The sequence below is a fragment of the Thermothielavioides terrestris genome, chromosome 2, assembly GCF_000226115.1.
Source record: "Thermothielavioides terrestris NRRL 8126 chromosome 2, complete sequence".
Lineage (NCBI taxonomy): Eukaryota > Fungi > Ascomycota > Sordariomycetes > Sordariales > Chaetomiaceae > Thermothielavioides > Thermothielavioides terrestris.
The window spans coordinates 1,830,021-1,841,721 of record NC_016458.1 but is presented as its reverse complement, the minus strand read 5'-3'; the positions used below and the strand labels follow the sequence as shown (position 1 = coordinate 1,841,721).

Genomic DNA, 11,701 nt, shown 5'->3' with positions numbered 1-11,701 from the left:
AACATGTCCGCATCTCCATCCAACATGGCCCTCGCTATGACGCCGCGCGTGCGCCTGCCGGGCTCTTCCAAAACTGCCTGGACCTGGGGCAGCACGGCCAACTCGATGATCATTCCGCAGCCCTTGATGGGCTTCTACTGGAACATGCCTGACGACGCACCTTGCCTCCTTTCGCTGGACCACCAAGTGAAGCAGCCCAGGCGCGTGGACCTCGCCACCACTCCCTACCGCACCATCATTGCCTGGGATGCCGACTCGATTCGCACCGGTGCCGAAAAGCTTCGCGCCTCCCATGCCGACGTGGTATCGACAATGACGCGGCCCAAGACATGGGAAGACCTGTACCAGTGGTTCGACAGCCATGATCTCTGGCATGTGGGCGCCTGGAATCTCTGGCAGGTTGCGCATTACCTGTGCGACGAGAACGAGGCCCGACTCGGACTGTCTCGTGCCGACGAGGATGCTGCCAAGTTCGACGAGATCGCCGCCTGGGCGTACCGCTGGTGCACCCGCGCGTCGAACCGTTGCAGGCTGGCGACCTGGAACCAGACCGGCGACATCCTGGCCATCTTGGCCCCCGCCGAACAAGCCGAAATCCGCGACTGCGAAGATAGAGATCTCGCCGTTCTTCGAGGTGCCTTACATCACTGGTACATCGAGTACGGCCCGAGTCGCTCGCTGGCTGGCGGTGGCATCTCGGCGGACATCCCCCAGCCCTCCCTGCGAGCTTTCTCGGTGGATGGTAAGTGCTTCTTTTTCCTTCCCTCGTCGTTCTTCGCAGACGACGCCCTTCATCCCTCCCTCTGCTCATTAGCAGCCGCTGACCGGTCCAAGACAACGATCTATCGTTGCCAACCTTCTCGTGGCCGCGGCAAGCGTCGCATGGCCACGTTCGGCGTCGTTCTGACTCGCTCCCGGCCACGCCAGCCCGGCCGGCAACTGCCCACCCAGAGGCCAGCATGGCGAGCTGGTCGCGCCCGGCCAGGATTCAACCTGGCGCAGTCGTTGACGCCAGCCCCGATGCCGAGCGCGCGAGAAGGGTGCGTCATCAGGCTTCCAGATCTGGCCCGGTCCGTCCCGTCATGACGGCCGACTCGTCGCCGACTCGCGGTGCCGGTGTGGAAAACTCGGGCCCGTCTCGGCTGCCGCGCCGGAGCCGCCCTCAAACCCAGGACCGCTCCACGTCGGCCAGCATGCAGCCTGCTGCGGCCAAGTCGCCCAATGCCCCCCAGCACCCCCCGGGCACCCCTCGCGACTTGTCGGGTTGCCGCAATAGAACACAATGGGCAAACAAATCGCATGCCGGTCTCCCCTGTGCGTGTCAGAAGTGCGCACGTCTCTCCCGTTCCGTGCATGTCACGGACATTAGGCATCAGGCCGGTCTCGATAACAGCGACATACGTGAAATCCTAGTTGAACACTTCAGTCGCTGGGGTCACGTCGAGGATTGCCAGTTGAAAGTGCCGGCTGGTCGCAAGAAATATGCCTTCGTCCGCTACACCAGCGAAGCGAGCGCGCAACTAGCGGTCGCCAGGGCAGCCGAGCAGAAGGAGCACGTCCATCCGGACGTCCATCCGATCTTGGCCGACGCGAAAGTCACCCACCCGTGGTTTTCGAAGTTCTTCGTGCCCAACTCCGGCGCCCCGCCGCCACGAGGCCGCCAACACTCGCTCGCCGCCCAGTGCCAGCAACCAACCCGGCCGGTCAACAGCACCTGGCGCCCACGTGAATTTTCTCGCACGACGTCGCAGTGGAGCGCCGGCTCGTCGACGCTGCCAGCCACCCCAAGCCGCCACCAAGAGCTGAAGCAGCCCGTTGCCTCCCCAATCGACGCGGGGACTGCTCGTATACCGGGTCGGGTCAATAGCTGGGTTCATAACTCTGTGCAGCATCAGAACGTTTACCAGCGTACCCCTCCTCGTGGATGGGCGATTCGGACGGCTTCCTTCCCCGGACCTGGCGGCCCAGTTCATCCCCCTCGCGCGCGCTCGCCTGGTGGTCATTTCGGCCCACATCCTCCGAACGGCCCGCCCAACATGCCCATGCCATTCGGCCTAATTCCTGTTCCCCCGCCCCCGAATGTGTTCTTCGGCGTTGGCCCACGGCGGTTCCCGAGGTACCCTCCAGTCGTTGAGGGCCCTCCTCCTGCCCCTGAGACTCCTCGGGCCCAAGCTCCTCAATTTTCCTCCCAGCCGCAGAATGACTGCTCTCTTACCCCCTCACCTGCGGCTCCCGAGGGCGATACTGCCGTGCAGACCAAGCCGCCGTCTGAGGCAGTTGTCTTCTCGGAAAACTATGTGCGCCATGGTCACGTCAAGGACTCGTTGAGCAACTCACCTTCACACACCCCCATCCGAGTCCGTTTCCCAGGCACATCGCCCGAGAAGAACCAGACCGCGCCAGCTCCCACCGCGCAGCAGGACGACTGTCCCGTCTTAATGCCCAGCGCCAACCGGGTTCACCTTGACAGCCCCGTGAGGCGCATCACATTCGGAGACTTTGGCGTGCATTCACCCCTGGGCAGCCCTACCGAGCGCGTTCATAGCCATGCTGACAACGAGCACAAGGACAATGGCACCGCTTTGCAGGCCGAGCCGCACGAGCGCGATGGCAATGGCGCCCCTGCACTGGCCGAGCCCTCTGAACCCAAGAACCATCCCGACCCCAACGAGAACTTCGCTTGGCAGTTGGAAGAGCCCTCCCGCCGCGCCACGGGAGATGTGCGCCTCGAACCAGACTACTTCAACTCCACGGTGCGGCGCAATCCGCAGGCGCGCCGGCCGGGCCAGATTCCTCCCTGGTGGATGGCGCAGAACACCCACCCTTCACAGTCCTGGGACCCTAACCGGGCCGCAGCATACTGGCCGCCGATTCCTCCCCCGATGCCGCCTTACAGCGTGTTGTTCTACAATCCCCGCCACTACAACAACCACCGCCCGGCCTATCCACACCTGCACCCACATCCACAGGCACACCCGCCCCATCCTTTCTTCCAACCGCAGGAAGAAACTCAAGGTCTAGCGGGCCCGGCGCAGCCAGTGCCACCCCACCAGGGCCGCCCCAAGTCTAAGAACAAACCCAACAACAAACCCATCCCTAACCGCGGCACCACCCCGACCCCTACCCCGCGTGCCCAGCTCAATGAGACGGGCACCACCAGCACACTCGGCACCCACGCAGCCGCAATCGCGCTCAGGACCGCGCTCACGCCCACCAACAACCAGCCCGCAACACGCGAGAGCACCACGTCCGCCAGGAGCCCCGCTCGCAGCAAGTGGAAGCACAACAAGACAAGCACGAACAAAGACAAGGGAAAGGATAGAGGCTCGCACTCGCAGTCCCAGTCCAGGTCGCAGCCGCAGTCGAGATTGCAGTCCCGCCCGCAGTCCCGATCGCAGCCTCGGCCCCATTCCCAGCCCCAGTTCCGGTCCCGGCCGCAGTCCCGATCACAATCTCGGTCCCAGTCCCGGTCGCAGTTCCGTGCGCACACCCCGGCTGCCAGGCCCGGATATGGATCCGGACCTGTACCTAGGCCCATGTCGACACCAGCGCTGGCACAGGCACGTGGTGCTGTGCCGCCTGTATCATCGTCGGCAGTCGAGGGCCCCCCGTCATGGGTGCAAGGCCCGGCCGCACAACCCACCGCCGGTAGCGGTGCCGGTGCCAGCCGGGTAATGCTGCCCAACGGCGGCAACGGTGGCAGCAGTGACAGCAGCAGCAGCGCCGCGGTGGCGGCGGGAGGTAAAGGAAAGGCTCGCGATGACAGCGGCAACGGCGGTGGTAACGGCGGCGGCGGCTACCGTGCCGACGCTGGCGGGTCGCTGCGGGTGCCGCGGAAGCGGTGGGGGAAGAAGTCTGCTGGGCGGGTGGATGTGAGGGGTGTTTTTGCGGATCGGGAGGAGGAGGAGGGTCCGGCGCAGGGAGAGGGGGAGTAGAGGGTTTGGTGATGGGAGGTGATTTTTTTTTTTTTTTTTTTGTTTTTCTTTCTTCGTTTTCTTGCAGGGAGAAAGCACAGCTGCGTGGAGCAGCTTGTGGTGGGAGAGGTTGGAGTGGGAAAGCACGGGTGTGTGCGTGAGGGGAGGGGGGAAAGCAATGGAAACAAGACCCAAAAAAGAAAAAAAGGAAAAAAAAAAAAAAAAAAAAAGAAAAGAAAAGAAAAAAAGGGGGAGGTCAATAGAGATAGAGGACGATGGCATCACAGAGCATGGTTTGGCGCACGAGACTGGGTAGCCGCAAGGCTCGGTTGGGATTCGATTGCTTGGCTCAGGGGTTCAGGAGTCACTGGAGTTGGTCTCGGGCTTTCCTCTGGGATACGGTGGAAGGATGTTTGGTGTTATGTATGGTTGTACAAACCAAGTCGCGAAAATCTTGATTGCTCATCTCTCACCCAGGCTGTCTCCGGTTCAGTTTGCATCTTCCTAACCCACTGCATTTTTTTCCCCCAGTGGTAAGTAGGTTCACTATAGAATGTGGAAAGTGGCCTTCACGTCCTCCTAGACCTTCCAAGATTGCAAATATCAGGATCTGAAGGTGTGTTTCTATGTCTATCTACAACACATGTGCATCCATAACTGTTCTCACGCAATTAGCATCCCAGAGAATGGTTGACTTCCACCTACAGCTATCTCGCAGGCCGAAAGTCCGAAGAGTATATAGGCAAGACCAAACACACAGTCCTGTCTCGGCACCAAAACCGAAGGAACCCAGCTGCAGCGTAAATGACCATCCATGTTCCTTGAAGTACATACAATGCAGGAAACAAAAGGAGGCTTCGTGACTGGGCCGGCCCCTGGCAGCCCCCACGACCTTGTCTGTGCCACAAAACTTTGCTCATTCGATGGCTCAGATACCGGGCATTCATTTCTCTCGTATTGATGTTGCGCCGTTCTTCCAACGCCGGCCAAACAATTATAGCCTCATATCCCACTTCATATCCATGGAGCACCAGGGTCACCGCCTCTTGAGCGGCTAACCGAGATGGACAGGCACTCACATGACAGTGCACTCGCCCTCCTGCTGCTTGCCAATCTTGCTGCGCGATATCCTCTCCCTCGGACGCGGGCCGCTCTTGCCGGAGCGCTTGAGGTCTTCGAGCCGCTCTCTTGCCTTGGGGAAATCCTGGGCTGTTGTTGTCGCGTGGCAGTGTTAGCAGTCAATCTCTCTCTCTTCCCCTCTTATCTCCTTCTTCACACAGGATTCATTCGCGAAGGGGGGAAGGCAGGGAAGGAACAAAAAAAAAACATACCAGCAGCCCTCCAATACCACCTCTTCGCATCCTCCAGGTTGGCCGGCACGCCGATGCCGACCTCGGTGAAGTAGCCCATGGCATACTCGGCCTTGGCCAGGCCGGCCATGGCGGCCCTGCGGGCCCAGAGATAGGCCTCGGTGTCGCTCTGCTGCAGCACGCCCTCGCTGCCGGTCAGATACCAGCCCGAGAGGGCCAGCTCGCTCTGGTGCTCGCCCTGGGTGGCGGCGCGGCTGTACCACTGGATGGACTGGCGCGGGTCGATGGGGCAGCCGAGCAGGCCGTACTCGTAGGCGCAGCCGAGGCGGAACTGGCTGAACTTGTAGCCCAGCTCGCCGGCCTGCTTGAACAGGCTGAAGGCGTAGGGCTCGTCGCGGATGATCACGTCGTTGGGCTCGGCGCTCTCGTACAGCAGGGCCAGCTCGTGCAGCGCGTGCGGGTTCTCGGCGTCGGCGCGCTCCGCGGCGCGCTTGAGCCAGCTGATGGCCTCGCGCGGGTTGCGCGGCTGGCCCAGCAGGCCCTTGAGCAGGATCATGCCGACCTTGTACATGGCGGGCGTGTCGCCGAGCGTGGCCGCGCGCTTGTACCACTGGATGGCCTTGAGCGGGTCCTTGCGCGTGCCGCCGCCCTCGTCGTTGCCGATCTCGCAGCACACGGCCGTGCGGTACGCCGCCGCCGCGTGGCCCAGCTTGGCGGCCGACTGGTAGAGCGAGAAGGCGTGCGCGTTGTCCGGCTCGCTGCCGAAGAGCCCGCGCCCGAGGCAGTCGGCGAGGAAGAACATGGCGTCCGGATTGTTGGCCTTTTCGAGCTTGCGGAGGATCTTGTGGGCGTCGACCAGGTACCGTTCGCGGGACCGCGCGCGCGCCTTCGGGTCCGGGAGGTTAGGCACCAGCGCGTCCGAGGCTTCAACGAGGCGCTTGGCGAGGCGCAGCGCCGAGGCTTGGTCGCCCGCGTCGTTCTTCACGACGGCGCGCAGGTGCTCCAGCTCCTCAACGGTGACGGGGGCTTCCGCCTGCTTTGGGGCAGGCGAATTGGCTGCTTGATGCGGAGGCGGCGGGCCCTGCGGGTAGCCACCAGCGGCCGGGGCCGGCGCGTTGCCGCTGTAGCTGGAATTAGCGCTATAGTTAGTGCCGCCGCTGTAATTCCTCACTGGCGGCGGCCGGTCGTTGAGGTTCACCACCGAGCCGGGCATGTGGCCTGGACGGACAGGTGTAGGATGCGAGGGCAGACTGTCCGGGTTGGGACCTGATTGAGGCGGCGGCTGTGCTCCGGGTCTGTACGGAGCTGGGCCTGGAGGCAAGCCCGGTCCGGGAGCCGGACCAGGTTGCCCAGGCGGAGGAGGCGACCGCTGCTGGTACGGCTGGGGACCGCCGGGCAAGCCTCCTCCTGGTGGTGGCTGGTGCGGCTGGCCTGGCTGCTGCGTAGGTAGCGGGGGAACGTCGCCGGCCATCTCGAATACGGCAGTCTGCGAGTTGCGTAAGTCGGGCTGAGACTTTGCCCTGCTGACCTCGGGGTACCGGCCGGGCCCACGCTGAGCCTGCTCCCGCGGCTGCGGACCGGCTTGCATGTGTCTGTCGAACGAGGTCCTAGGGCGCTGCGACGATATGGCATCAAAGTTCGGAAGCTCGGAGGTTTCTGATGCAGGGTTCTGCGCCGGATAGCCATCGTTGGCCCCGTAATAGTCGTAGAAATTGTCGATGGACGAAGGACGGTCCTGGCCTCCGTAACCCGAGTCTGGACCGGCCCTGTGCGGGGGTTCCCGGTATCCCTCTTGAGGAGGGCCGTTGTTGTTTGGTGGGTATATCCTCTGAGGTGGCTGTCGCATCCCTTGTGCGGTACTCGGTCTCTGTGGCATGCCGCGAGCAACGGGGTCGCTGTAGGGCGCACCAGCACTATCCCGGCGGATTGGAGGGCCCGCTTGGCGCATATCCATGTGGTCTCTAGCCGGCATGGTCATGCTTCGAGGCGGAGGACCGAAACCGTCTTCCGGGTAGGCGCCCGCCTGGGGGCCGTATCCAGGTCCCGGATGAGGACCGCGCCGTTGATCAGGGTAGTCATGCGGAGGATAGGGTTGTGTCGCAGCACGAGGGAGTCCCATCGGACCCGGTCCCCCATAGCCGTTTGGAGGAGGGCGCATTGGACCCCGTTGTTGCGGGGGCGCACCGTTGGGGCCCCTTCCGGGGGGCCTCTGGCCTTGCGCCGAGATATCCATGCCTGCCATCTGCGCTACGATTTGCTGCTCCCGTTCCAGATCCGTCTTGTGTTGCGCACCAGGGAACGCGGGGAAAGGGCCTCCAAAACCTGGGCCGCCAGGACTTGCCGGGCGGGGACCACCCGTGGGTGGGCGATTCGCTAACAGGGAGTTAGCAAGTGCCGGAGGGGGACGGTAGTTGCACAACGCCAGCTACACACTCACCGCCAGGATCCAAGTTTGCGGGCCGACCATCTCGGCTGGGGGGAGGATAGCCGCGGCCTGCGGGGCCTGGGGGACCACCAGGACCTGGTGCGTAGCCGCCGCCACGAGGCGGGTAGGGGCCCCCTCGTCCAGCATCTCCGGGCGGAGGCCTCATGGGACCCCCTCTTCCTCCCGGCATCGGTGGCCCGCCCCTACCCGGTGCGTTCGGCCCGGGATCGTAGTATTCCTGCTGGTATTCCTGCGGGTAGTCCTGTTGGTAGTCCTGCTGGTAGTCCTGATTCGGAGGACCTCCTCTTTCGTAGCCCCTGTCGTCGTACTGTCCGCCATACCCCTGACCATAGCTCTGATCGTATCCATTGCCGTAACCATCGTAAGCGTGGCCGTAACCGTCCTGGTGCTGATCGTACTGCTGGTGCTGCGGCGGCGCATTGTACTGCTGGGGAGGACCCCCGGGGCCTGGAGGGTACTGTCGCTGCGGCGGAGGGCGCTGCGGTCCCAGTCCCGGTCCCGGCCCCCCAGCATATTGACCGTTGTACGCCATCCTGCTCTCCCGGCTTAGCAGCGCGTTCTCCCGTCTCGGAGGCGAGTCGAGTGTCTTGCGTGGACTTTAGGCGCAACGGCAGTCAGTCGGGAAACGCATGCCTGGATCGTCGCGCGCGGGTGCTGCTGTCGATGCTCCGATGGCTACCGAGGGCTACTTGACGGCGCAGTGCTAATCAAAGCGGTCGCATGGTCGAAGCGAAATTCCGGAGGGGTTGATTGAACAGTGACTGATCCTTGTGCCGAGCGGATTCGAAGCGCACAGTGCAGGCAGGGCAACAACAGATGGCCGAACGGCACGGTCGGCGGCCTCGCGGAACCCACACTTTTAAGCAACCCGCAACAACCGAGACCGTTTTAAAGATCGGCCGCCGTCGTTGTCGCCGTCGCCGTTGACGATGTGGTCGCTGTACGTAAGATGCAAAAAAGGACAAGTTACAGAGAGTGAGAATGGGAACGGAAAAGAAAAGTAAATTCGAAACCAGGTGTCGAAAAAAAGGAATGGAATATATTGCCTGCTGGCCCGGCGGTTAGTTCTGGACTGTATGCTCTGCTACCGCGATCAGTTGAAAGGTGCAACAGCTCAAAAGAAGGGGTGCATTGTGTCTTAATTCCGTGGCCGTGGCCATTGCACCCCTCTCCAGAGTCGGATTCGGATGGGAACTGGGGGGAAAGTGTGAGTTAACGTTCCCGTCCTTCTTGGCGGCAGGGGTGGTTACACGCAGCAACGGTTTATTAGCTCGGGCCAGCCAGGGTCCTCACACGCCATTGGCAATGCATGATTGATGATTTATTCTCCGTATACAGAAGCTGGATCTTAAAGAGGTCCCGCCAAGACTAATTTCGGCCAATTGTCGGCAATGTTTTTACAGCGTCAGTACCCTGCTAAGACCGCCAAGGGGGTTTGCACTATCGCCACGGGTTAGCCACGGGTTAGTTCGCCGGGGGTACGGGGGGCGGCGTCAGCCCCCCGCTAGTTAGGGTTCGGGTTAATGGTTAGGATTCGGGTTAAGGTTAGGGTACGGGTTAACTTCGTTTTCTTTTTTTTCGATTTGGTTGAGGTTTCGCGAAGTTGTTGCTACGAGTCTTTGCAATTCTTCGTTGTTGATGTTGCTCGAAGTCGTGGCGACCCCGCTCACCCCGTGGCGATTTGTAAATACTTGTAAGCGGTAGGTTCCGAAATTAGTCTTGGCGGGACCTCTTTAAGGATAACCATACAGAAAGTTATCGCACTTGTTATTACGGGTAGCGAGTTCATTCAGTTTTTGTTGTCCTCTCAACCAAACGTACTTGACCAGCGCATGCCGCAAGGCCTGGCGAGTTCGAGCAATGTGAACTATCTGATCGGGCTTTGGGCGAGGTCAACGGACTTGATCAAACCGTCCGAAGAAAGCAAAAGCCCCTCGTCACACAGCTTACTCTGTCTCTGACACTCCCTGGTCCAAGCAGCTTCCAGCTGAAACTTGGGTTAGGGTTCAAGGCACGCTTGGTTGTTGACCTCAAAACAAATGACGTGAACCGGAGCTGGACCTCCTACACTACAGGTTCGCCACCGGTCTCCTGACTCTGCTCTGCAGGGTCAGTTCTCGGGTGACGATCAGCGGCTGGTTTGCTTTCCCGGTTGAGGCCATCCCAGGCTTCCGTTCTTACTATGTCCTGGCCGGTCTCGCATGAGCGATCATCCACTCCTCCCGTTTTGAGGGCGGCCCGGCGATTGCCGAGTCTCCGAGGACCAGCCGGGGCTGGCTGTAGTGTACTTCCAGCTCCTTACCTATCAACCTTACGTGAAACTGAAGAGGCTTGCCCCGTCCTGTGAGACTATCTCTGCTGTCAAACGTGCGGCTGAGATTCGGACGGCGTTGGCGCGCACTGTGCAGTGCAACCCGTAAATAGGTCTGGCATTATAACTGAATGCACACTGGAGCGTGTTTGGAGCCAACACCACCTCCGTATTCCGTACCTGCAGCAGCTCGTCTCGGCTCGGCCTGCAGGGCAGCGGCGGGAGCCCAGCCGCGCACGCTGGCTTGCCTCGAGACATGACAAAAGACGCGTTCGGGTATTGGTTCTCGAGCGAAAGAAAGGAGCAACGTTGGGAGGGTTTCCGTCCCTTGCATTTTCCACCCGGCATTCGAGATTTGGTTGGGCGAGAACCACGTACCTGAATGTATGTAGTGGGTCCATTCTGCCAATCAAGCGTGGTGCTAGGTGTCTCCAACCGTTTGCAGCGCTTGGATTCCCTCCTTGGTTTGGGTGCCAGCTGCGGCCGGCTGGTGGGTCTGCGCTGGCTTCGGCCGCTGGCCTCTGTTGCGTCCAGCCTTGTTAGGTTGAGGATTGCCTGCTGACCTCATCGAGCCTGCAGGACGGATGACATCGTTCACAGGAGAGCTGCGGACCTTACCTTACCGGCGGATATCCAGCTCAAACCGTTACCAGTAGAAGCTGTGACTCCCAAAATGGCCGCCAAAAAGCCCTTCAACTGGTGGTTATGGACCAAGATGCTCGTCGTGTGAGTTACCCCCTGCCTTCAATTGTCGCCTTCCCCCGAATGTGAGCAGTTCGTTAACACCACGGCGCAAAGCGGCGGTGCCGTTATTGTTGGCGGCCCGGCGCTCACACGATGGGTGATGCCCACCGACGAAGAGCTCTTCCAGAGGTATAACCCGGAGCTGAAGAAGCGCAGTCTGGAACGGCGGGTCGAGCGGCAGCAGGAGTTTGACGACTTTGTCACGCGGCTCAAGGAGTACTCCAAATCCGACAAGCCAAGTGAGTCGACGAGCCATGCCACCCCTGAATTATGGGAATTCGGGGCGGGAGACTGTGGTCTACAGAGCTGATCGGTTTGCAGTATGGATCGTGCAGGCGGAGGCAGAGAAGGAGCGGGCAAGGCAGGCCGCCGCGGAGGCAGCGAGGATGGCAGAGGAGGCAAAAGCCAGGAGAGAAGCCATCAGGAGGGAGGCCGGGTTGCCGGCACAGCCGGTGTCGTCTGAGTCCGAAGGACGGTGATACGGCTGGCGGAAGGACAGGGCGGATGACTGCTCAACTGTACGATGCGTGTGTCTGCGGCTCTGGGAGTGTGCAACGACGGGGAAGAATGACTGGAGGAATGCAATGTAGGAATGCAAGGCGTTTGGGCACAGAGTTTGGGGGTCTTTTGTGTTCAGAATGTATGGCACCCATCAGGGGCCCAATAACTCGCTCAATTCACATTGTCGCGACTTTGAACTTAGACTGTCAACAATCGATGCCCGTGGCGCCCCAGCAAGGTGAAGCCTCGGTGAGGGGAGGCCAGCGGGTGTCAGAGTGGGGTCAACGTTAATGCGGCAGCGAAAAAATATCAGGGCCCAAGCGCACACAATTTCTCCCAACCACTGACGACCGGACCGGACATTGAGGCATCGCCGGCCTATCACGAGACTCCAAGAAGACTCCAGGACCGGAGATAATCCCCGATTGACAGAGTACGTCACCAGTCGCCGTCTTGCACCTGCGGAAACCACCTA

The 11,701-nt window shown here is 61.2% G+C and overlaps 3 protein-coding genes across 3 annotated transcripts; 2 read left to right on the top strand and 1 right to left on the bottom strand.

Annotated features, from left to right (window-relative positions):
- Positions 1–24: 24 nt before the first annotated feature.
- Positions 25–3,935, top strand: THITE_2086793 (uncharacterized protein; the record flags this gene model as incomplete). Its single annotated transcript, XM_003651601.1, has 3 exons — positions 25–742; positions 835–1,258; positions 1,370–3,935. The coding sequence occupies 3 exons, from the start codon at positions 25–27 to the stop codon at positions 3,933–3,935; spliced, it is 3,708 nt and encodes a 1,235-aa protein (XP_003651649.1).
- Positions 3,936–4,883: 948 nt separating this feature from the next.
- THITE_2112178 (uncharacterized protein) lies at positions 4,884–8,466 on the bottom strand. The gene is made up of 3 exons (XM_003651600.1): positions 7,662–8,466; positions 5,246–7,597; positions 4,884–5,123 (listed from the first exon to the last, which is right to left on the bottom strand). Exons 1-3 carry the CDS (start codon positions 8,200–8,202, stop codon positions 4,990–4,992), a joined length of 3,027 nt encoding a protein of 1,008 aa, XP_003651648.1. The 5' UTR covers positions 8,203–8,466; the 3' UTR covers positions 4,884–4,989.
- Positions 8,467–10,552: 2,086 nt separating this feature from the next.
- On the top strand, positions 10,553–11,489 carry THITE_2112176 (uncharacterized protein). The gene is made up of 3 exons (XM_003651599.1): positions 10,553–10,707; positions 10,780–10,964; positions 11,047–11,489. Exons 1-3 carry the CDS (start codon positions 10,655–10,657, stop codon positions 11,202–11,204), a joined length of 396 nt encoding a protein of 131 aa, XP_003651647.1. The 5' UTR covers positions 10,553–10,654; the 3' UTR covers positions 11,205–11,489.
- Positions 11,490–11,701: the final 212 nt, after the last annotated feature.